Raw genomic sequence first — 23,182 nt, 5'->3', positions numbered from 1 at the left:
GTGTGTATGCAACAAATGTTAGTACATCTAATCGTAACGCATCGAACCAAATCACATCGATTCGTTCTCTAATCAAACTGAATCGTTTCACACTAAAACATATCGTTCCCGTATGGTATCGGAGCACATGTACCTAGCTAGATATGTATCGGAAAGATGCACATCCCTAAATTTCATTTCATAAGCCACATGCTTTGCGTAAATGTAATGTGAACAAAGCCTACCAGAGTGTGCTGGGGCTGAAACTGGATACTTATTCCATGCACTGAAAAGAGCCCTACTGATTTGATCTTCAGCTCAGCATTCAGTGTGTTGTGGAAGAACCGTACCGCCAGGCTGCATATTAACCATCTGAAAATAACCAGAGAGAACAACATAACATGTCAAATGATTTGATAATGTCACCGATCATAAATAAATGATACATTGAACAGACTAGAAGTCAACCGATTAATCGGAATGGCCGATTAATTAGGGCCAATTTCAAGTTTTCATAACAATCAGAAATCGGTATATTTGGGCACCAATTTCCGAAAAAAATGTATACCTTTTATTTAACTAGGCAAGTCAGTTAAGAACAAATTCTTATTTTCAATGACGGCCTAGGAACAGTGGGTTAACTGCCTGTTCAGGGCAGTCTAGCGCTCTAACCACTAGGCTACCCTGCCGCCCCATATGTGGGTGGGGCTTAGGCCCATATATATCATTAGCATATACTTGTATAGAAACCTATTATGGTGACTGTCTTATTATATCTTATTTTCAATGACTGCCTAGGAACTGTGGGTTAAGTGCCTTGTTCAGGGGCAGAACGACAGATTTTCACCTTGTCAGTTCAGGGGTTTCAATCTTGCAACCGCACAGTTAACTAGTCCAACGCTCTAACCATTGCACTCCACGAATAGCCTGCCTGTTATGCAAATGCAGTAGAAGCCAATGTAAATTGCTAGCTAGCATTAAACTTATCTAATAAAAAACAATCAATCATAATCACTAGTTATAACTACTAATCCAGTTTAGCAAGCAATATTAACCAGGTGAAATTGTGTCATTTCTCTTGCGTTCATTGCACGCAGAGTCAGGGTATATGCAACAGTTTGGGCTGCCTGGCTCATTGCGAACTAATTTGCCAGAATTTTACGTAATTATGACATACATTGAAGGTTGTGCAATGTAACAAGAATATTTAGACTTAGGGATGCCACCCGTTAAATAAAATACCGAACGGTTCCGTATTTCACTGAAATAATAAACGTTTTGTTTTCGAAATTATAGTTTCCGGATTCGATCATATTAATGACCAAAGGCTCGTATTTCTGTGTATTATTATGTTATAATTAAGTCTTATTTGATAGAGCAGTCTGAATTAGCAGCAGCAGGCCCATAATCATTCATTCAAACAGCACTTTCGTGCGTTTTGCCAGCAGCTCTTCGCAAGCACAGCTATGACTTCTAGCCTATCAGCCTAATGGCTGGTGTAACCAATGTGAAATGGCTAGCTAGTTAGCTGGGTGTGCGCTAATACTGTTTCAAACATCACTCGCTTTTAGATTTGTACTAGTTATTCCCCTTGCGCTGCAAGGGCTGCGGCTTTTGTGGAGCGATGGGTAACGATGCTTCGAGTGTGTCTGTTGTCGATGTGTTCCTGGTTCGAGCCCAGGTAGGGGCGAGGAGGGGGACGGAAGCTATACTGTTACACTGGCAATACTATAGTGCCTATAAGAACATCAAATAGTTAAAGGTATATGAAATATAAATGGTATAGAGAGAAATAGTCCTATAAATACTATAATAACTACAACCTAAAACCTCTTACCTTGGAATTCTGAAGTCTCATGTTAAAAGGAACCACCAACTTTCATATGTTCTCATGTTCTGAGCAAGGAACTTAAACATTGGCTTTTTTACATGGCACATATTACTTTCTTCTCCAACACTTTGTTTTTGCATTATTTAAACCAAATTGAACATGTTTCATTATTTATTTGAGGCTAAATTGATGTTGATGTTTTATATTAAGTTAAAAGTGTAAATTCAGTATTGTTGTAATTGTAAACAAAAAAAATTGTATTTGGCTTTTTTGGTCCTCCAATAATCGGTATCGGCGTTAAAATCATAATCGGTCGACCTCTAGAACAGACACATCTTCTGTGTCTCTCACTTCTCCATCAACAAACTTGTGTGCATTTGTTTTCATGTCATTTTCAAATCAAATCATATTTGTTACATACACATTTAGCAGATGTTATTGCAGGTGTATAGAAATGCAGCAGCCTCTAAGGTACAGGGTTACGTAACCTGAAAGCCACCTAGATATTGAGTTCCATCAAAGGACAGGCTGGCACTTGTGTTAGTGCACAAAGATAGGGCATTGTTCTAGCCAACTCTTGCAGCAAAGCTTCAGCAGTTCAGTTGTCTGATTGCCCAAGTCATTCCCATTACAACATTTAGTGCGTTCTCTACATTCCTCAAGTCACATGAATAGTGCTTTTCAGAGATAGAAAGAATCAGGTATTCCAATTGTAAGGTATGCATAGATACTTTCTGAAAAGGGGACAGATGCATTATTTTATGATTTGGCAATAGTTGTTTTGGCATTAGAAGAAAGGTATATTAAACAGGAATATTGTGTGAAAGTGTTCTTCCCCCATGTTACGGCATGTTTTCTTACCTGAAGAGTAGAACAGATAGGAGCAGGAACAGGAGAAGTGCTAGTATGACGATCAGCAGGAGAGACATTTGTCCTGATGTTGACCCCTCGTTCACACCCAATGTGTGGTCATGGGGCTGGTTATTTTGATTTCAATGCCTCGCGGTGGGAAATTAAGACAGTTCAGCTCCTCTTTGGAGCCCGGAGATACCTGTCATGCAGGTGCCTCAAGCTTAATGTCACGTTATGTCTTGTTAGCTAAAGAAGTGCAATCATGGCACTATTCAATAGCTATTAAATAACATATGCCAGCTAACGCTGTCTTGTCTAGTCTGGAAAATCTGATAGCTACACTTCACTAGCTAGGTTAGCTCGCAGGGCCAGACTGGTATGCTAACGTCGTTACCGAACGTTGGCTGACACAAAAAAAAGTTTGAAGGAACCGATATAGCTTGCGGGTTAGATGGAAAGCTGGAACTGGCTCACAGTTTCGAGTAGCGAGCTAGCTAACTATACTCAGATATCACTGGTCAGTCACTATTTGGTAGCTAGCTAGCTACGACGTTCGTTGGCTAGCTAAATAGCCACGTATTAGCTAGCAAAAGCATAAATTGAAACCAATGTTGGCAAATTTGGTAGCTATCAAACAAATATAAGCCCCTTTTCAACCTCTGGTAAATCTGACGGTCTCAAATGTTCATATCCCGTCTGGAGGGTTCTCATCCTCCTTACATTTTCAGTGGGAAAGCACCATCATATTCTAGGATTGTTGTCCACAACCGTAAACAGAGGAGCGATGAGCAGAACCAAAAAGTCAACATGGAAATGGCCAACCAATTTGTTTCCCGGAGTTCGAAACGCCTCACACTGAGCCCATTCTGGATGTCTCTGGCCTTTTCAATCAGTGCACACAAGTTTATTCAAAAAGGATTACATATGCTTCTCCCTCTTTATTATGCAGCATAACAACTCAATAGTTTGTTTAATAAGGGACCGAACACTTATTTATTGTCATTCATCTCTTTATGCCAAAGAAATGGAATCATTAGAAGATGATACTGAGTGAGTTGTTAGCAAAGGTTAGGCAATTCTCCCATCTTGATGAAAATGTTCATGGCACCCCCTTTTGATATAGTTCACTTTCATTTCCCCATTTGAAACAGTTCAATGAGCACAACACAGCTTCAACATCACATGATATGCATATGCCCTGTCATTTCATTGGTTTTTCAACCTGCAGCGTCTGCACCTTTTACAAACCTTGACCTACAATTTGGCAGTGTGAGGACTTCAAATTGAAATGACTTTTCTACCACACACTTGCAGTCTTGCACTTCACTGTTCTGATGAAGTCAGTGTTTTATTCATTTCATTGAGCTGAACAGGTACAATTGTTTTCTTTGCATACAAAAACATGATTCATTTTAAAGTTGTCCATGTTCATCAAGCTTCTGCCACAGTATGAATGAAATATATGTACACTTTCAGTCTCCTAAACATCTCTAAATAATGCTTCTGGTTGAGTAAAACCTAGTGACGTTGTGCAGCTGGAAGGGTAATGCCATATACGGGGAAAAATATACAGGCAACTAGAGATCCCATGCTTTACACCTCTATTGGAGTGTTCACAAACACATCCAGGTACAGTAGCTGGAGATGTCCAGTAGACCCGTGACTGCTCAGCTATGTTCTAAGCATTTACGCTGAAGCCTTCTGCTTGTTGTGCTTGGCAAACCACTCATCACTTTTATCTTCAGCCATAGCCTGAAAATACATTTGGGTAATAGATTAAGACTATGTACTCATTGATAATGCAAAGTATGGTTTCATTTTCATAATATTTCTAAATACCAACCTTATCCAGCAATGCATTTCCACTGGGGTCCATCTGGGAGAGTTGTCTGAATGCCTCATCTCCCACAAAGCAGATCTCATGGCCATCCTAGACCACATATGACCACCGTTATTATGTGCAGAATGTAGAATTAATACATTTTACCCATGTTAATCATTTGGTAATGCACTCACTGGATCAGCCAGAATGACCACTTCTACTGTAGCCTTCCCAGGGGTGTCCAGGCTAACCAAAGGAGTAAGGATTTTATAGTTTTCTTTTGTCATCAGGGCTTCAAGATCTGGCAACTAAAAATAATTAAACAACAATTATTCAATATTGCTTTCTGTGTGCATGTGTAACCGGTGTGAAATGGCTAGCTAGTTTGCAGGGTGTGCACTAATATCGCTTCAATCAGTGACGTCACTCGCTCTGAGACCTTGAAGTAGTTGTTGCTCTGCAAGGGCTGCGGCTTTTATGGAGCGATGAGTAACGGTGCTTCAAGGGTGACTGTTGTCAATGTGTGCAGAGGGTCCCTGGTTCGAGCCCAGGTAGGGGCGAGGCGAGGGACGGAAGCAAAACTGTTACACAAGTAAATCATTTATAGCATTGTATAGACCTCTTTCTGTGTTAGCAAATACTGCTGCATGAGGGCGATGCGAGCAAGCTGATGGCAGAACAAGGGCGAGTTCTTATAGAAACGGCAGCAAAAAAAAATACTATCTACATTTTGCTTATGAGTGATTTCACACTACTTTTGGATTATAAGGCTCGTATGAATGTCCTGTTTAATAGGTTTGTGTCATCATCGCAAATCACTGCATTATACTTAAAAAAAAAAAAATTAAAACTCGGAAATTGCCTCTTTGGCTAGCTTTTGCAACAGCCTATTTCAATGATCGTTAACATTCTAGCTAACAACTGCTGCATCCAATAGTTATTTTGCAAAGATTACAACCAAATATAATCTTCATCAACTGTTCAAGCTAGAATCGAAACATTGTAAGCATATGAGAGCCAAAAAAAGTTATTTTGTTTAGAATAATAAAAAAGTAAATCTAGGTGATGTTGAATGGGCACAAGTGGCGACGGCTTTCTTACTGCCGTCAAGAGACACGCGGATATGTGCATGACATCAGTGTGTCGTGTACTGGAAAAGGGTCTATTACTTCACCTGCTTATGTGGACAAGAGAAAGCCATCCTCCCGAAAGCTGTGCCATGATCTACTGTCCCACCAATGTTGTAAAGCTCTAGTTTACACTGCAAATATACAGAAAAACACACCTAGCATTAGCACCATCTTATCAATTAATGCAAACACACACTCGTGTTCTAAGTGTAGAACACAGGAGGCTGCTGAGGGGAGGATGGCTCATAATAATGGCCGCAATGGAATCATCCACATGGAAACCATTTGTTGGATGTATTTGATACCATTCCACCAATTCCACTCAAGCCTTTACCACAAGCCCTCCTCCCCAATTAAGGTGCCACCAACCTCCTGTGGTGTAGAACCAAGTGTCTCTCTCTCTCTCTCACACACACACCTGAGTGTCTGTGAATCCCATCAGCACAGTCTTTTTCTCCTCATTTCTCTCCATCACCTTCATCCCCAGAAGGGAGGACCAGTAGTGTGTTGATTTCTGCAGGTCAGACACTGCCAGACATACCTTCTGTACAGGATCTTTAAACAAGTGAAAAACAGATACACATACAGTTGAAGTCGGAAGTTAACATACACTTAGGTTGGAGTCATTAAAACTCGTTTTTCAACCACTCCACAAATTTCTTGTTAACAAACTATAGTTTTGGCAAGTCGGTTAGGACATCTACTTTGTGCATGTCTACTTTGTGCATCTACTTTGATTTCCAACAATTGTTTACAGACAGATTATTTCACTGTATCACAATTCCAGTGGGTCAGAAGTCTACATACACTAAGTTGATTGTGCCTTTCAACAGCTTGGAAAATTCCAGAAAATGATGTCATGACTTTAGAAGCTTCTGATAGGCTAATTGACATCAGTTGAGTCAATTTGAGGTGTACCTGTGGATATATTTCAAGGCCTACCTTCAAACTCAGTGCCTCTTTGCGTGACATCATGGGAAAATCAAAAGAATTCAGCCAAGACCTCAGAAAAACTATTGTAGATCTCCACAAGTCTGGTTCATCCTTGGGAGCAATTTCCAAACGTCTGAAGGTACCACATTCATCTGTACAAACAATAGTACGCAAGTATAAACACCATGGGACCACGGAGCCATCATACAGCTCAGGAAGGAGACGCGTTGTCTCCTAGAGATTATAATTTGGTACGAAAAGTGCTAATCAATCTCAGAACAACAGCAATGGACCTTGTGAAGATGCTGGAGGAAACAGATACAAAAGTATCTATAGCCACAGTAAAATGAGTCTTATACCGACATAACCTGAAAGGCCGCTCAGCAAGGAAGAAGCCACTGATCCAAAAACGCCATAAAAAAGCCAGACTACGGTTTGCAGCTGCACATGGGGACAAAGATCATACTTTTTGGAGAAATGTCCTCTGGTCTGATGAAACAAAAATAGAACTGTTTGTCCAGAATGACCATTTGTTATGTTTGGAGGAAAAACGGGGAGGCTTGCAAGCCGAAGAACACCATCCAATCGTGAAGCATGGGGGTGACAGCATCATGTTGTGAGAAATGGGCCAAACTTCACCCAACTTATTGTGGGAAGCTTGTGGAAGGCTACCCGAAACATTTGACCCAAGTTAAACCATTTAAAGGCAATGCTACCAAATACTAATTGAGTGTATGTAAACGTCTGACCCACTGGGAATGTGATGAAGGAAATAAAAGCTGAAATAAATCACTTTCTACTATTATTCAGACCTTTCACATTCTTTAAAAAAAGTGACCTAACTGATCTAAGACAGGAAGTTTTTACTAGGATTAAATGTCAGGAATTGTGAAAAAAACAAACATTTAAATGTATTTGGCTAAGGTGTATGTAAACTTCCCAACTTCAACTGTACACAATATACAGGTAACTGTCAAAATAAAGAAAACATGAGTAAATGAGGGATACAAAGTATATTGAAATCAGGTGCTTCCAAACAGGTGTAGTTCCTGAGTTAATTAAGCAATTACGTCCCATCATGCTTAGTGTCATGTATAAAAATGCCTAGTAACCCATTATTTTGGCTACCATGGCTAGAATAAGAGATTTCTGACTTTGAAAGAGGGATCTCAAAGGAGCATAGTGGGTTTAAAGTGTGTGTGGGTGTCTCGGTCACCAGATCTCAACCCAATTAAACACTTATGGGAGATTCTGGAGTGGCACCTGAGACAGTGTTTTCCACCACCATCAACAAAACACAAAATTATGGAATTTCTCATGAAAGAATGGTGTCGCATCTGTCCAATAGAGTTCCAGACACTTGTGGAATCTATGCCAAGGTGCATTGAAGCTGTTCTGGCAGTTACCTGGATGTAAGGAGTATTGATATCTAGATTGGTTCCAGATACGTTTGTGCTCCTGCCTACTCAATGCAAACCAAACATGGCATGGCAAGAACTGGCATGATGGCACAAACAGACTGGTACCCAGGTTAATTTCCTCCTGGACTTTTAAATAAGCATGGTAGACTATAGTCTACTTTAGAGTCTACTACAGCAATGATCTTTTGTGCAAAGCACTGTTGACCCACCATTGTGAGGCTGCTCTTTGTCCACCAGGTAGAAGCGGTAACCTCCAGGAGCCTCAACCAGATAGAGAGCCTCTCCAACCTCAGTGAGGGGCCAACCAAGCCGCTTAGCATTGCTGACAGCCTGGCTAGACTGCAGAGTCAGACCCTGAAATAAAGACATGGTGGCATACATTGAGTTAGGATTGGATTTAAAAATATAAATAAAAAAATATTTAAAAAAATATACAAAAAAAAAATATATATATATATATATATATATATGTGTTCGTGAATAACCACTCTCTTACCAGGAAGTCATTGCCAAGGCGATATTCTCCCACTCCATAATTGTAGGTCAGCTCAGCCACAAAGTGATCATCCTCTGGACCAAAGCCGACCATTGTCTTGCTCCATTTTCCATCATAAGGGCTGAATACACACAAGCAAGTAGGGCATCATATGAGAGAGACCGTGACTATTGTTACACAGTAAGTAATTAAAACATTTCATTTTCATAAGAGGTGTTGGTTGAACAGTAAATTTGGCAGCCTGCCTACCCATTACAAGTGGCCTTGCATCCCTCTTCAAACTCTTCATGACGCAAAATCTGAAATCAAATCAATGATTTTGACATTTTGGCAAAACAGTGATCTAGTCCCCAATATCACGTGAGTTTACAGCACTATGAACACCATTGAAGCACAAATCATAACAAACGATTGAAACCAATTAAATGTGGCGCAGCAGTCTAAGGCTGCATCCCAGTGCAAGAGTTGTCACTACAGTCCCTGGTTCGACTCCAGGGTGTATCACATCCGGTCATGATTGGGAGTCCCATAGGGCGGCGCACAATTGACCCAGAGTTGGCCGGTGTAGGCCGTCATTGTAAATAAGAATTTGTTCTTAGGTGACTTGCTTAGATAAATAAAGGTTAAATTAAAAATACAACGGTGGTACACTCTGTGCAAGTGAAATCTATTGGTCACATGTTTGAGGATGTTCTACGAAAGAGATGGAAATGTACCTTCATGCCTAGCACATCTCGGTAAAAGGTGGCCGTTTTGCTTCTGTCACCCACTTTGAAAACGAAATGCAAGGCTCGTCTCAAAGCCATTATACCCCAGGTGAGTTCGCTGTGTACTTATGTTACGATTATTTTTCACGCTGTTTGTCTACGTCGAATGAGGAACCTTGCAATCGATTGCTCTGGTATCGATTCTATGGAAGACAACGTTTTTCGGTACAGATAAAATTATTTGCCGCTGAATCGCAGATCAAATCTATCTCAAGATAACGAGGAGTATTTCAATTAAAAGTTAAGCATATTATATTGTTTTACATATCAGTATTACCAACATTAATCAGTATTACCAACAAACAAATTACCCCCCCACACACATTTTTTATGGTATAAACCAACCAATCGTCATGCCGCTGTTTGATGTTTCCACGCCCTCTTCGCGAAGATGGTGACGTCCATGAGAGGCATCTTCTTCCAACAGGACGAAGTCATATTACGAAAAAGGCAACGACTGTATCGTAGATTCAAAAAGATACGTGCGAGCATTGAAAATGAGACCCGTTAAGGTGTTGTATCCTGATAGTGAGAGGACATTTCAAACATCGGAAAAAATGCCAGATAAAATCGGCACAAGCAGTCTGACAGTTGTGTCCAAAATGAAGGAGTCCACTGTCAACGACCATTAAAAAAATTAGACAGCAAGTCATGGAGTGCCAGAAATGACTAAGCATCCTCAGCGCCGGGAACATACAACCAATCTGAAGGACCAACGAGGTGGCCTCAAATTCGAAAGGACCGTCCCTGGTGACAAAAGATTGGCGTAAGTATCTGTGCATGTTGGCTATCGACCCTATGTTAGATAATTGAGTGAATATATCCGCTTTCATTATAGTGGCTAGTAGAGGTTTAGTAACTACGGGCTGTGATGTATGTTTGCATGTAGACTTTGTATGAAAACAGGCTATGTATCTTGACTGAACATCAACTATCTTCTCGCCATCTCCCAGGAGGGTGGTGAGTGTGGCTTGCTGCATGACGTTTCGGGAGCACCAGTTTAGGATCCTGCTGGGGGGGAAGACATCTGATCTGCAATGCACTGGCTGCTGGTGCCAACCCCCCCAGATGGTGTTCTTCAGTTCAGTGTACACACTTTGTGAGCTCCCCTTGGACAAACTGAAGAGGGCCACTCTGGTTAAAGTCACGTTTGAGGAATATCAAGATCTGGTCTAACCTTGTAGCGCCAAAGGGAGTGAGTGATGGGTATGCTAGGGTGTATGATTTTTTTTTTTGAAACAGCATCCTGCTCACCAAGGGTATGTCATGATGGTAAACTGGGGATGGGCATAATCCAATTTATAGAAATGTTACACCCTATTCAAGTGAATGATGCCATATTGGGTGGACTGGTGGCTATTTTTACTGTACCCATAGGAGCTGATAGTGAGGAATTAGTGTGTGAACTTGTGCACTACTCTGGATGGTTCTTTCACTAAGTATCTTGTGTAGGTCTCTTTTCACAGGCTGTGTGGACGCTTGAGAACCTAAGGTGCTGCGAGCAGTGATTGGTGCCCATTTCCGCCTTCCCCAGCTTGGACTGGGACGACATTCAAAACCAGCTGCCAAAGTCTGACTGTCCACGTAGCAGACAACTGCAGCGGCTATGAGCGAGAAATAGCTGAGAACATGGAAGCAAACCAGTCCAACAAACCTTCAAAGGCAGCGGACTTTGGATGGGTGAGTAGCAGGCCTAATTGTAAAGACATGCACTATGAGGAATATCAGATTCCAAACGGTCACTTCCAAGAGCGGCGACCAAGTTGTACCATGAAGGCTGGGCTCAGGGGAACACAGGCCCTGTGATTGGTGGAGAAACTCATGGACTGAGTCTGGAAGCCGTCCAATTGGCTGAGAGAACTGCCGGTCCAAGACTGTTCATCCCTGTGGTCCCTGGAGTGGACAGTCAGTCTCAACTCAGCCATGGCAGCCAGCATGCTCCTGTTTGAAGGCAGCTGTTAAACATAATGGAGACGTCTTGGAGGAAAGCTTAATCTAAAGTGCAATTTCCTGGAAGCCATTTTGAGTGTAACGGACATGTTATTCCTGGTGTCACCTTTTCCATGCATACATTCTAGACTGCACAACCTCTTCACTGTACCTCATGTCAGACTGACTCATATGGATGGATTTCATTTCCATATTCGACTCGGCTAATAAAATCAGCGTTTGGCTGAAAATGACAATTACCACGATGTGAAATGTGTTCTTTCCAGGCCGCCTATTTACTCAATTATATCTTCCAATTCCTGCCAGTGTGGCTTTGTAAGCTTCACTTACACTCCACACATTTGCCTACTATATTTCCTGCCAGTTATGACTAAACTGCTGCCTTTCAAGATGACTGCTTAATCTCTATACTGGACATGTGCATGTCTGTTTAGCAAGGGAAATAACCTGTCAATTAACAACTTCACTGATGAGCATATGAAAGCAATTATCATAGTAACCAGTGGCACCTGAAGCAATTTGGGAACATTTACTGTAGGCAAGGAAGTTGTAGGGTAAAAACAACTTAATTGAAAGGTGTAAAATACTTGGTTGTCTTACACTGTAAACAAATGGGTTGTACACAGTCTGACATCAAGACAAATTGTACTTCAAAAATATATACCAAGCTAATACTGTAAAATACATTTTCCCAATGGAATAAAACTGCTTGACCACGTTAATGAGAACTGGCCTCATGGATAGAGGAAGTTGCCAGACAGTTGTGCTTAACAGTGAATTTTAATGGCTGTGAAGTTATGACTAAAAATGACCAGGGAGTGACAGAAAATGTGAATTAATACTTCACTTAGTTGCTAAGATGGATTTTTAAATGCCATTTTTGTGCCTTAAAAAATATCTGGCCTTTTCAAGAGAGGATCTTCACAGAAAATCATCTTAAATGTCATGGTGGTTGAGATGGAAACATAATTATGATAAGACTACCATCTCTCGTATCATGGAGAACATGACATGGTATTTGAAATACAATTAACAATACAAAACAAGCAAATACAGACAAAATGACCTTTAAAACAGGGAAATCAGACATTGTTAGGTCTATACTGTATGCACAGCGGTCATACTATTCTGCAGCACCTTTCAAACAGAAGAACAATAACACCAGACGGAAGACATTTTCTGCACTGCATACTTGTAAATTACAACTACAGAACATTGGTTGCAATCATTTTATTCTTTCCCAGCAATGAGGGTTCGGCAAAAGAAAGACATTGTGAAAATTCAAGTCCATTGGGTCAACATTGTGTGGTTTCTTCTAGTATCAAGAAATGCCAATAACGAAACTGATCAAATATGCTATTGGAGCCAAAAAGCAACAGAATGTCCATATTACTGTAGGGGCTTTAGTCAATGCAAGGCACCACAGGAGAAAGCTGTCCTGTCTAAAAAAATTAAAGTTGATGTCAGTCAAAAGTGAGACCTTTGACAGAAAGGGGGAGGCTGGCTGGTGGTGGTAGCCAGGAGTTCAGGGTTTGATGGAGGTGTGGGTTCAGTCCCATAAGTTTAGGTGTGTCCCCCAAATGGCACCCTATTCCCTATATAATGCACTACTTTAGACCAGGACTATGGACCTTGGTCAAAAGCAGTGCACTATGCAGGGAATAGAGTGTAATTTGGGACAGTCTAGCCATGCTCTCTAGATGGGCTCTGGTTTGAGCTTTTCAGCCAGAAAGTCTTGGACAAAGGTCTCCACCACGGCCGGTGTGATCTCCTCCACGTCCTTAACGTACTTGGCCCGGGCAGACATGTCCAGGATGGTGAGCAGGGGTGCTGCCTCTGGGAGGTTCGTGTAGTCACGCAGGGAGTCACTCATGTCATCCTGGGAACACAGACAGGTCAGTCATGATCATACAACAATCTTGTCTACCAGCCTGTCTATATGCAGTAGCAATTGTGCCTGGGGAAGAAGTTGTATGACAAAGTGAAGTGGCGTGGCCTAGTTTACATATCAACAACACTTTATCCTGTGTGTCATGCAAAAGGAATTGCTAGATAATATAAAAACTTATTTGCTTTCAATCAGTTCTGACTTGATTTTGGTATTAAAAAACTGGGACACAAGATTAACTATGGCACTTAATATAACTCAATGGATTCATAACTGAAGGTGATAATGTCAATGTTTGCTTGAAGACTGAGGAGGGAGCTCTTCTTTTCTCTCCTGCAGGCAGTGTTCACCACCAGCCAGGGCTCCGTCATGCAACCCACTGTGGGAGAGAGCTGGGGGAACAGGAGGGGATCCAACAACATCCATCCCTTCAAAGCCTCACCCACAGACTACAAGGCTGGGAAGCTTCAGAGACACATCACAGCGTGTTTGGATAGTGTACACGTGGGTGAGAAGGAGGGGGAGAGAGTGGTGTATTCCCTCATGTCTGGTGAGAAATAGTAAAAATGGGTGTGTGGTGGAGCTTTGACGACAGAGTTAGTGAGGACAGACTTATGTCACTGAATGTCTTTTTACAAGCCTTGTTGAGTCCCAGGCTTGATCTCACCTCTCACCCTTTTAACAACTGGGAATTACAGACAGACAATCGTAAGACAGCAGGAATAACTCACTATAACACCACAGCAGACAGGAAGCGGCACCCCAGCCCACTCGGAGGGGCTATCAATTATTCAGAGAAAATAACATGCACTTTTTGGCAATACTTGCAACCGCATGTCATTTCAGTTAGTAATCTTAGAGGAAGCTTTTCCCCACTTCAACAACGCTGCATTAGTTCCAGTCAGTCCAGACTTTTCTTCTAAATGTTAAAGAGGATTCCAAGTGTTGATTTGTGAAGTCAGATTTCAGCTCTGTCATGCCAGATTAGTATATGACATCTTCTGAGTTGGTCTCTCCCTTCCTCGTGACAGGTCTCTCCCTTCCTCGTGACAGGTCTCTCCCTTCCTCGTGACAGGTCTCTCCCTTCCTCGTGACAGGATGAGCTGATTTCTACTCAACTAAGCCCTCTGGGTGAGAGAGACTTGGAAGAGATCAAAGAACAATTTCATGTGGAAAATATTTCAAAATAGAGAAGTGACAGAACACTACCACAAGCTGGCGCTGTCGCAAAGGCTTGGACCCGTCATTAAATCACAGCTTTTCACAATGTTTTTTCTTTTTTGGAGTAACGCTCCCGTTATCTGGAAAAATGGCAGTAAAATATTTCAACCTAAATGGATTGAACTGCACAATCAGCTCTCCGACCAGTTTGGCCGCTTTGTTACCTAAAAAGGACAAGTATGTATGCCAACACAGTTTGACTTGTTGCGAAACCGCTAGCAGAACAGTCGAGTTATCCTGTGGCATGTAAGATCTGGAGAGCTCACTTCCCCTGAATCTCTACCATCTGATCTGGGAGCAGTATTAAACCTATTCAACTTCAGAAAAATATACAATGAAAGTAATTGCTACACTTATGAGGATGTTTAATGGATGATTGATGTAGCCACAAGCTACATTCCCAAGCTTGAGAAAATCTGTGACTCCTCACATCCCCCATAAAGTCTTCTCTTGCAAGCTCAGATTGAAGATACATCCTTGGCATTTCCTTCGAAAGGAACCACAGAAAGAGAAATCACAGGAGTCTCTGTTAGCATGGCCTCCCAGCATCTTAGATATGAAGAGATGTAATCTCCATGGCTGTCTTCTTCTCTGTGGGAAGTCTTGAGTCTTCCTTTGTGTGGCTGCTAACCATGTGTAAACTGTTCTTCATGAGAAGCAACCAGTCCAGCTGTGCGAGTGATAAAGAGACTGGCCCCCATCCTCGCTCTCCAGCCCAGCTCTGAATACAAAGACAAAGGGTATCTATGCTATGCTACGTATGGCCTGCAGTCACCGACTGACTGCTGTGATAAGGCTCCCGTGTGCGTTTACCGTATGGAACCTCCTGCTGCACCATGTCAGGTTTATTCTGACCATTGTAGCACTGTGGCATTCCAAAGAGTAGACGACGTTCATCAGATAAGGACCTGCAAAGATAAGAAGCTCCCGTTGGCCAGACGGCCTGGAAAGCAGCCTACTGATTGGTCAGCTTGAGAGTCTCCAGGCGTTGTGAAATTCAGGATACAATCAGCACAGCGATATGACTGGCTGAACAACGGCCTATCAGTCTGTATCACTGGGAGATTCAGGCTGGAAACCCATAGTTACTGAGAATCACTGTATCAAAGGATAGGATATAGGCCAGCTCGACCCTGTATCTTTACATACTGTACATTGTAAAGCACTGTTAGACCTAATGAAAAGTGTTTTTAATTCAATAAATAGTTATATTGTTGCTTTAAATGACAGGGATTTGCCTGTGAGGGTATTGCTTCTTGATGATTGATTGTTTCATTTCTAACTGTTGAACTGTATTGCCAGTAAGAGACACAGGAGACGAGTGTTTTCTAAAAACACCACACTGCTTGGACGTAAATAACTAGTGGAGAGGCCAACCTGTCTAGCTCACAACACACACAGTGTGACACAGGTCTCTGTGTCTACATGACCTTTGTACCCTGGGGTCAGGGAGGTTAGCAGGTGATACGGGCGGCAGACTAAACTATTGTCAGGATCTCATATTCCTGGCTAAACCTGGGAAGATCAAGGCAAAGACAACTATACCCCAAGTATCTCATAGTTAATAATATAGAAAACACTATAGATATAAAAGACATAACATTACAGTATTTGTCTTTATTGCAATCACAAATATCCATCAATCCCCATTAATTTTCTCTGTGAATAGGGCATCTTCTTCATCTTCAGCCTCCAGTATTTATGCTGCAGTAGTTTGTGTCGGGGGGTTAGGGTCAGTTAGTTATATCTGGAGTACTTCTCCTGTCTTATTCGGTGTCCTGTGTGAATTTAAGTATGCTCTCTCGAATTCTCTCTTTCTCTCTCGGAGGAGGACCTGAGCCCTAGGACCATGCCTCAGGACTACCTGGCATAATGACTCCTTGCTGTCCCCAGTCCACCTGGCCGTGCTGCTGCTCCAGTTTCAACTGTTCTGCCTGCGGCTATGGACTCCTGACCTGTTCACTGGACGTGCTACCTGTCCCAGACCTATTATTTGACCATGCTGGTCATTTATGAACATTTGAATATCTTGGCCATGTTCTGTTATATTCTTCACCCGGCACAGCCAGAAGAGGACTGGCCACCCCTCATAGGTTTCTTCCTAGGTGCTGGCCTTTCTAGGGAGTTTTTCCTAGCCAACATGCTTTAACACCTGTATTGCTTGCTGTTTGGGGTTTTAGGCTGGGTTTCTGTACAGCACTTTGAGATATCAGCTGATGTACGAAGGGCTATATAAATAAATTTGATCTAATGGTACAACCGTAGGTTGCAAGTCCGTTTCTCTTAGCCTCTCTGTGACTGATAGGGGATCTCCTTACCCCACCCTCTCATTTTCTTCAGGCCAGGCTCTCCATGTTGGGCTGCCAGCATTGTACTGTCTCACTGATTAAGTAAACCATCCCCAGCACAGCAGCTGGCAGACAGAGCCTAGTCTGACCACGTGCAGGCAGACCTCGCCCAGGCCAGGGCCCTGCGGGCTGCATGGGGGTCCATCCTGTAACCTCAGCCTCTGCCTGGCATAACAGAGAGCCCAATGGGTCCATGGCAGGGAGTGATATCTAACAGGGTATACATACACATTCGGTCTCCAAAATGTTACCTTATTCCCCATAGGGCCCCATATAGGGAATAGGGTGCTATTTATAGGGAATAGGGTGCCATTTGGGACTACCCCCAGTCTGGAACAGACAGAGTGCTGGTGAATTCAGATCCAGCTACATGTAACCCAGACGATGAGAAAACTGTACCTGCCTGTTATAGACTACCACAGACTGAACATTAACCTAGAAAGCAACACAGACCTTTCAGCTGAGAAACAGATTCACTGATGTAACATTCATTAGAATGGGTCCGATCCAGATGAACATAAATACCAATCAGTATGCAACAAATCCCCAAACAGGTGAAAAGGTAAAGAGAGAGGGTGTTAGTATGTGGTCTTAGCCCCAGTGTCTGTCTGTGTCCGTAGCATTAAGTCTGACAGAGAGCAGAGTGGCCTCAGGCAGCCAGGCAGAGGGTAAGACAGGACAGAGAGGGAGCACCTGTGCAGCTCCCCATGGCTGAAACCTAAACCATCTGACATGGGACACCGTCCTGACCCCCCCCGAGCTCTGAGCCCTGTGAGCAGAGGAGTGAGGGAGGCGAGGGGGAGCTAGCTAATCTGGTAATTACGGCTGTCCCTGCTGCTAACTCCACAAGCTCTTGAAAGGATGAGAAGGAAAAACAAGAGATAACAAGAGTTAAGAAAACTCCATGTTCCCTCCTGCACTGAGGGCAGGCAAGTGGGTGGGCGGAAAGATCGAGGGAGAACAGCCATCATCAGACACACGGCCAGCTAAATTCTGGGCCATGGGTCTTGTGGTGTGCCTCACATAAAAGTGAAAGGGGGTTTCATCCCTCAGAAATGGCCCATCTGACATTATACTGTAGCTTATGTCAGTTGGGGAGTAGTGGCATGTTCTCCACCGGAGGATTATGATATGTGATAACTAAAGCAGATGGAACATCATGCCAGAGCATAGCAACAAGCAAACACACAGACACCCACAGTAGAGGAGATGTACAGTACACAAGACAGGAATGCAAAACAACTAAAATGCCAAAATATAAGACAGATTTCATCACATGTGAATATTCTCATCTAGGTCAGCTGGAGGTGTTTGTGTGTGTGTCCATTATCTTACCTCTCCAGCCACGAAGAAGAGCAGTGGTGTCTCCTCCTCCTTGGCTTTGTACTTAGCCATGATCTTCTCTGCGATTGGCTGGATCAGCTCCTTCGCCGGCTCCAGTTCTCCCTCCTCCTCCGTATCTGAACAAGAGAGATACACAGGTGTCAAAAGTATGAAAAGCGTCAAAAGAGGAAAGGTTGAGAGAACGTGAGAGAAGAAGAGGAGAGAAATTGGCGTGAAGGCATGAAGACTAGAGAGAGGACAGGAAGAAGAGAGAAAGAAGGTAAATGAGCAGAGAACAGGAGGAGGAGAGGTCTGAGGGGGTGAGTGAATGGACAGATGAGCAGATGAGTGAGGAGAAAAAAGGAGGAGAGCAGATGGTCTGTCTGTGGCTGACCCCTTCGGATCTGATCTCAGGGCCTGAAATCATGAGGTCATCAGTTTGCACCCGGTCACTCCATTCTCACATTGCTGTCTTATTGTCTCGTCTGGCTTGATGGTTGCCCTGTCCACTTTGGCCTAAGCCACTTAGCAGAGGATGGCATCCATCTCTCGCACTGCTAACAAACAAATAGACAGACAAACCATTTCCTTCGCTCCGCCCTACTCTTGCATGTTCACAGACTTAAAATAGCATGTGGCCGTACAACTGATCTGTTCACTTTTACTACATGCACAATGCTATTTAGAATGTAGAATACATAGTCTGAAGGATTGGTTTGGTAGAAACCAGCACTGAATGCTCCTCCATTCACCCACAAAGAGCGCGAGGTAGGGCCTCTCGTGGAGGTGCTTGGTAAAGACTGACATTGAAATGTTCATCCACTTATCTACTCACCCACAAAGAGCACGAGGCAGGGCCCCTCGTGGAGCTGCACAGCGTTAGACTCGCTGAGCTCCAGTACGGGCCGGGGGTGCCAGGGGAAGAGCCGACACTCTGGGTCATTCAGCACCTCCACACGCCCCTGTCGCGTGATCATGTGACCCTCCGCGTCCAGCAGAATAAGGGTGGGAATACCTGGGAGGGAGGAAGACAGAGGAGAGAGAGGGCGCAAGAGAGAGGGGGAGGCAGAGTGGGAGAAAGGAAGAAAGAGAGAAATATGGAAACAGGGGGAGAGAACAATCATGAACTGTAGATTTTCACTCTGCCACCGCCCCTCCTGTTCTTCCATGTTTTTCAGTTGCTCTCACCACATATGGCTGTATCTCTCACTGTTTATCTGTGTGGTAGCTTTTAATCCCTGAGGCTCTGACTGTCCTCTGCTCTCTGAACTCTCTCCAGTTCCCTCCCTCTCTCCATTCATCTCTTCTCAGACTCCCGCTGATTTTTCTTAACGCCCGACCCTTCTCTCCCACAGTCTTTCAGATTAGAAAGTCACTGTGTATTAACAGCCTTATCAGACACAGAGTGCACAGTGTGTGTTTGGCTGGGAGGAAGGGTGTGTGTGGTGATGGGCCAGTGTGAATAACAGGGGTTTGAATGGGGAAAGCGGGGCAGTATCGACCAGTCCTGCAAGCATTCTGAACATTCCAGCCAGAAGAGGTAAAGAGCCAGCACTTTGTCTACAACCACACTACTCTTCTCTACAGACAGACAGGAGACAGACAGAGAGAGAGAGAGAGAAAGACAGAGAGAGGACCCTTACTCAGCGAGCAGAACAGTAAACTTGATTACCAGCTCACATTCCTTCAGCTTCAGGGCTATCTGTTCACTGTTCCCTACCCAGCACAGCGTAGAGCTGGCTGCCATTAGGCCGCTTCTCCACATCAACACATTATTAAGCCAGACCACTAGTGTTTGATACTCACTCAGCATCATGTCCATGAGGACTACAGTATATCAGTTCAGGAGGAGACATCAGAGACAGTGTTGTACCTTGTATTCCAAAGAGTCTGTTGAGTCGTGATCGTCGGGCCTCGTCTGAGTATGGGACTGCCAACCAAGGCATCTCACTGAAGTACTGCTGAAAGGACTCTTCCGACCTGCATTGGTAGGCAAACACAAAACAACACTCAGTTCCACTGTCAACTCCATTTATTCAGTCATAATAAATCAATATATATATATATATAAATATAAATAAATATATATATTATAAAAAAAAATATATATATATATATATATATATATTTAAAAAAAATATATATTAAAATATATATTAAAATATATATATATATATAAAATATATATATATATATATAAAATATATATTAATATATATATATATATATATAAAATATATATATATATATTAAAATATATAAATATATATATATATATATAAAATATATAAATATATATATATATATATTAAAATATATATATTAAAATATATATTATAAATTAAAATATATATTATAAATTAAAATATATATTATAAATTAAAATATATATTATAAATTAATATATATATATAAATAAATAAATATATATATATAAAATAAATAAATAAATATAATATATATATATATATATATATATATATATATATATATATATATGCACGTGAGAGAGTGTGACAGAGAGAGAATGTATACGCGTGTGTGAAGGGAATACCGGTCAGCGCTGACAAACACCATCTCGAAATGTTGACCCGATTCCTTCACAGTGCGATATGATTCCAAGAGCACACGGGTCAGACTGCGGCATGGAGGGCACTGCAGGGACAACACACACGGACACACTCAACAAGTTATGGCATTAGTTTACAGCGCTCCGCACTGCTAAAGCTAACTCTCTCTCCTCTGCTCTCATCCTTCTAGACCTATCGGCTGCCTTCGATACTGTGAACCATCAGATCCTCCTCTCCACCCTCTCCGAGTTGTGCATCTCCGGCGCGGCCCACGCTTGGATTGCGTCCTGCCTGACAGGTCGCTCCTACCAGGTGGCGTGGCGAGAATCTGTTTCCTCACCACGCGCTCTCACCACTGGTGTCCCCCAGGGCTCTGTTCTAGGCCCTCTCCTATTCTCGCTATATACCAAGTCACTTGGCTCTGTCATAACCTCAAATGGTCTCTCCTATCATTGCTATGCAGACGACACACAATTAATCTTCTCCTTTCCCCCTTCTGATGACCAGGTGGCGAATCGCATCTCTGCATGTCTGGCAGACATATCAGTGTGGATGACGGATCACCACCTCAAGCTGAACCTCGGCAAGACGGAGCTCCTCTTCCTCCCGGGGAAGGACTGCCCGTTCCATGATCTCGCCATCACGGTTGACAACTCCATTGTGTCCTCCTCCCAGAGCGCTAAGAACCTTGGCGTGATCCTGGACAACACCCTGTCGTTCTCAACTAACATCAAGGCGGTGGCCCGTTCCTGTAGGTTCATGCTCTACAACATCCGCAGAGTACGACCCTGCCTCACACAGGAAGCGGCGCAGGTCCTAATCCAGGCACTTGTCATCTCCCGTCTGGATTACTGCTACTCGCTGTTGGCTGGGCTCCCTGCCTGTGCCATTAAACCCCTACAACTCATCCAGAACGCCGCAGCCCGTCTGGTGTTCAACCTTCCCAAGTTCTCTCACGTCACCCCGCTCCTCCGCTCTCTCCACTGGCTTCCAGTTGAAGCTCGCATCCGCTACAAGACCATGGTGCTTGCCTACTGAGCTGTGAGGGGAACGGCACCTCAATACCTCCAGGCTCTGATCAGGCCCTACACCCAAACAAGGGCACTGCGTTCATCCACCTCTGGCCTGCTCGCCTCCCTACCACTGAGGAAGTACAGTTCCCGCTCAGCCCAGTCAAAACTGTTCGCTGCTCTGGCCCCCAATGGTGGAACAAACTCCCTCACGACGCCAGGACAGCGGAGTCAATCACCACCTTCCGGAGACACCTGAAACCCCACCTCTTTATGGAATACCTAGGATAGGATAAGTAATCCTTCTCACCCCCCTAAAAGATTTAGATGCACTATTGTAAAGTGGCTGTTCCACTGGATGTCATAAGGTGAATGCACCAATTTGTAAGTCGCTCTGGATAAGAGCGTCTGCTAAATGACTTAAATGTAAATGTAAATTGATCAGTCTATATAAAACAGTATATAATGATGACATGGTGTTCTGACTCTCTCTCCCTACATCTCTGCTTCACCCTCATTTATGTATTGATTTATTTCTCCTTTATTTAACCAGGTAGCTCAGTTGGTAGAGCATGGCGCTTGTAACGCCAGGGTAGTGGGTTCGATCCCGGGACCACCCATACGTAGAATGTATGCACACATGACTGTAAGTCGCTTTGATAAAAGCGTCTGCTAAATGGCATATATTATTATTATTATATTATTATTCTCATTTACAATTGCGACCTGGCCAAGATAAAGCAAATCAGTTCGACACGAACAGAGTTACACATGGAGTAAAACAAACATACAGTCAATAATACAGCAAAAAAATAAGTCTATATACGATGTGAGCAAATGAGGTGAGATAAGGGAGGTAAAGGCAAAGAAAGGCCATGGTGGCGAAGTAACTACAATATACAGTGCCTTGCGAAAGTATTCACACAATTTTTCAGTTTTTGATTTGTTAAAAAAGTTTGAAATATCCAATAAATGTCGTTCCACTTCATGAATGTGTCCCACTTGTTGTTGATTCTTCACAAAAAAATACAGTTTTATATCTTTATGTTTGAAGCCTGAAATGTGGCAAAAGGTCGCAAAGTTTAAGGGGGCCGAATACTTTCGCAAGGCACTGTAGCAAGTAAAACACTGGAATGGTAGATTTGTAGTGGAAGAATGTGCAAAGTAGAGATGGAAATAATGGGGGTGCAAAGGAGCAAAATAAATAAATAAATACAGTAGGGGGAGAGGTAGTTGTTTTGGCAAAATTATAGATGGGCTATGTACAGGTGCAGTAATCTGTGAGCTGCTCTGACAGCTGGTGCTTAAAGCTAGTGAGGGAGATACGTGTTTCCAGTTTGAGATTTTTGCAGTTCGTTCCAGTCATTGGCAGCAGTGAACTGGAAGGCAAGGCGGCCAAAGTAATAATTGGTTTTGGGGGTGACCAGAGAGATATACCTGCTGGAGCGCGTGCTACAGGTGGGGTCTGCTATGGTGACCAGCGAGGTGAGATAAGGGGGGACTTTACCTAGCAGGGTCTTGTAGATGACCTGGAGCCAGTGGGTTTGGCGACGAGTATGAAGCGTGAGCCAGCCAACGAGTGTACAGGTCGCGGTGGTTAGTATATGGGGCTTTGGTGACAAAACGGATGGCACTGATAGA

The 23,182-nt window shown here is 43.0% G+C and overlaps 3 protein-coding genes and 1 pseudogene across 11 annotated transcripts in view; 1 reads left to right on the top strand and 3 right to left on the bottom strand.

The window, feature by feature from the left end:
- The window catches only part of LOC118363529 (protein KIAA0100-like), a 29,582-nt gene extending 26,083 nt beyond the window's left edge, over positions 1–3,499 (bottom strand). For all 5 annotated transcript variants that reach the window (XM_035744520.2, XM_035744693.2, XM_035744776.2 and 2 more), the window contains exons 1-2: positions 2,672–3,499; positions 225–351 (exon numbers count right to left, since the gene is read on the bottom strand). In XM_035744520.2, coding sequence (XP_035600413.1) covers positions 225–351; positions 2,672–2,739 — 195 coding nt within the window. In that variant the 5' untranslated portion in view covers positions 2,740–3,499. The remainder of the gene's footprint in view (positions 1–224; positions 352–2,671) is intronic.
- A 476-nt stretch (positions 3,500–3,975) lies between these two features.
- On the bottom strand, positions 3,976–9,508 carry LOC118363841 (glyoxalase domain-containing protein 4-like). Of its 2 annotated transcripts, XM_035745145.2 has the most exons (9): positions 9,181–9,508; positions 8,714–8,763; positions 8,465–8,585; positions 8,178–8,322; positions 6,033–6,169; positions 5,659–5,745; positions 4,679–4,792; positions 4,506–4,592; positions 3,976–4,414 (listed from the first exon to the last, which is right to left on the bottom strand). In XM_035745145.2, the coding sequence occupies exons 1-9, from the start codon at positions 9,268–9,270 to the stop codon at positions 4,349–4,351; spliced, it is 897 nt and encodes a 298-aa protein (XP_035601038.1). In that variant the 5' UTR covers positions 9,271–9,508; the 3' UTR covers positions 3,976–4,348. The 2 variants fall into 2 exon arrangements, with proteins under 2 accessions (XP_035601038.1, XP_035601106.1); XM_035745213.2 differs by lacking the exon at positions 5,659–5,745.
- A 275-nt stretch (positions 9,509–9,783) lies between these two features.
- On the top strand, positions 9,784–11,420 carry LOC118363993 (rRNA methyltransferase 3A, mitochondrial-like; annotated as a pseudogene).
- A 749-nt stretch (positions 11,421–12,169) lies between these two features.
- LOC118364101 (nucleoredoxin-like) overlaps positions 12,170–23,182 on the bottom strand; it is a 61,018-nt gene continuing 50,005 nt past the window's right edge. For all 4 annotated transcript variants that reach the window (XM_052520231.1, XM_052520233.1, XM_052520238.1 and 1 more), the window contains exons 4-8: positions 20,516–20,616; positions 19,835–19,941; positions 18,797–18,976; positions 17,974–18,098; positions 12,170–13,060 (exon numbers count right to left, since the gene is read on the bottom strand). In XM_052520231.1, the coding sequence (XP_052376191.1) occupies positions 12,878–13,060; positions 17,974–18,098; positions 18,797–18,976; positions 19,835–19,941; positions 20,516–20,616 (696 nt within the window). In that variant the 3' untranslated portion in view covers positions 12,170–12,877. The remainder of the gene's footprint in view (positions 13,061–17,973; positions 18,099–18,796; positions 18,977–19,834; positions 19,942–20,515; positions 20,617–23,182) is intronic.

Source organism: Oncorhynchus keta, chromosome 1, assembly GCF_023373465.1.
Source record: "Oncorhynchus keta strain PuntledgeMale-10-30-2019 chromosome 1, Oket_V2, whole genome shotgun sequence".
Classification (NCBI taxonomy): Eukaryota; Metazoa; Chordata; class Actinopteri; order Salmoniformes; family Salmonidae; genus Oncorhynchus; species Oncorhynchus keta.
The sequence above is the reverse complement of the archived record's forward strand: the minus strand, read 5'-3'. Positions and strand labels throughout refer to the sequence as shown.

Coding starts and splice junctions, on each gene's coding strand:
- LOC118363841 (XM_035745145.2), bottom strand. CDS start 9,270: ATGGCTTTGAGACGAGCCTTGCATTTCGTTTTCAAAGTGGGTGACAGA. Junction 4,793..5,658: donor TCTCTTGTCCACATAAGCAG/GTGAAGTAATAG, acceptor AATTATTTTTAG/TTGCCAGATCTTGAAGCCCT. Junction 4,415..4,505: donor GAAATGCATTGCTGGATAAG/GTTGGTATTTAG, acceptor ATGTATTTTCAG/GCTATGGCTGAAGATAAAAG.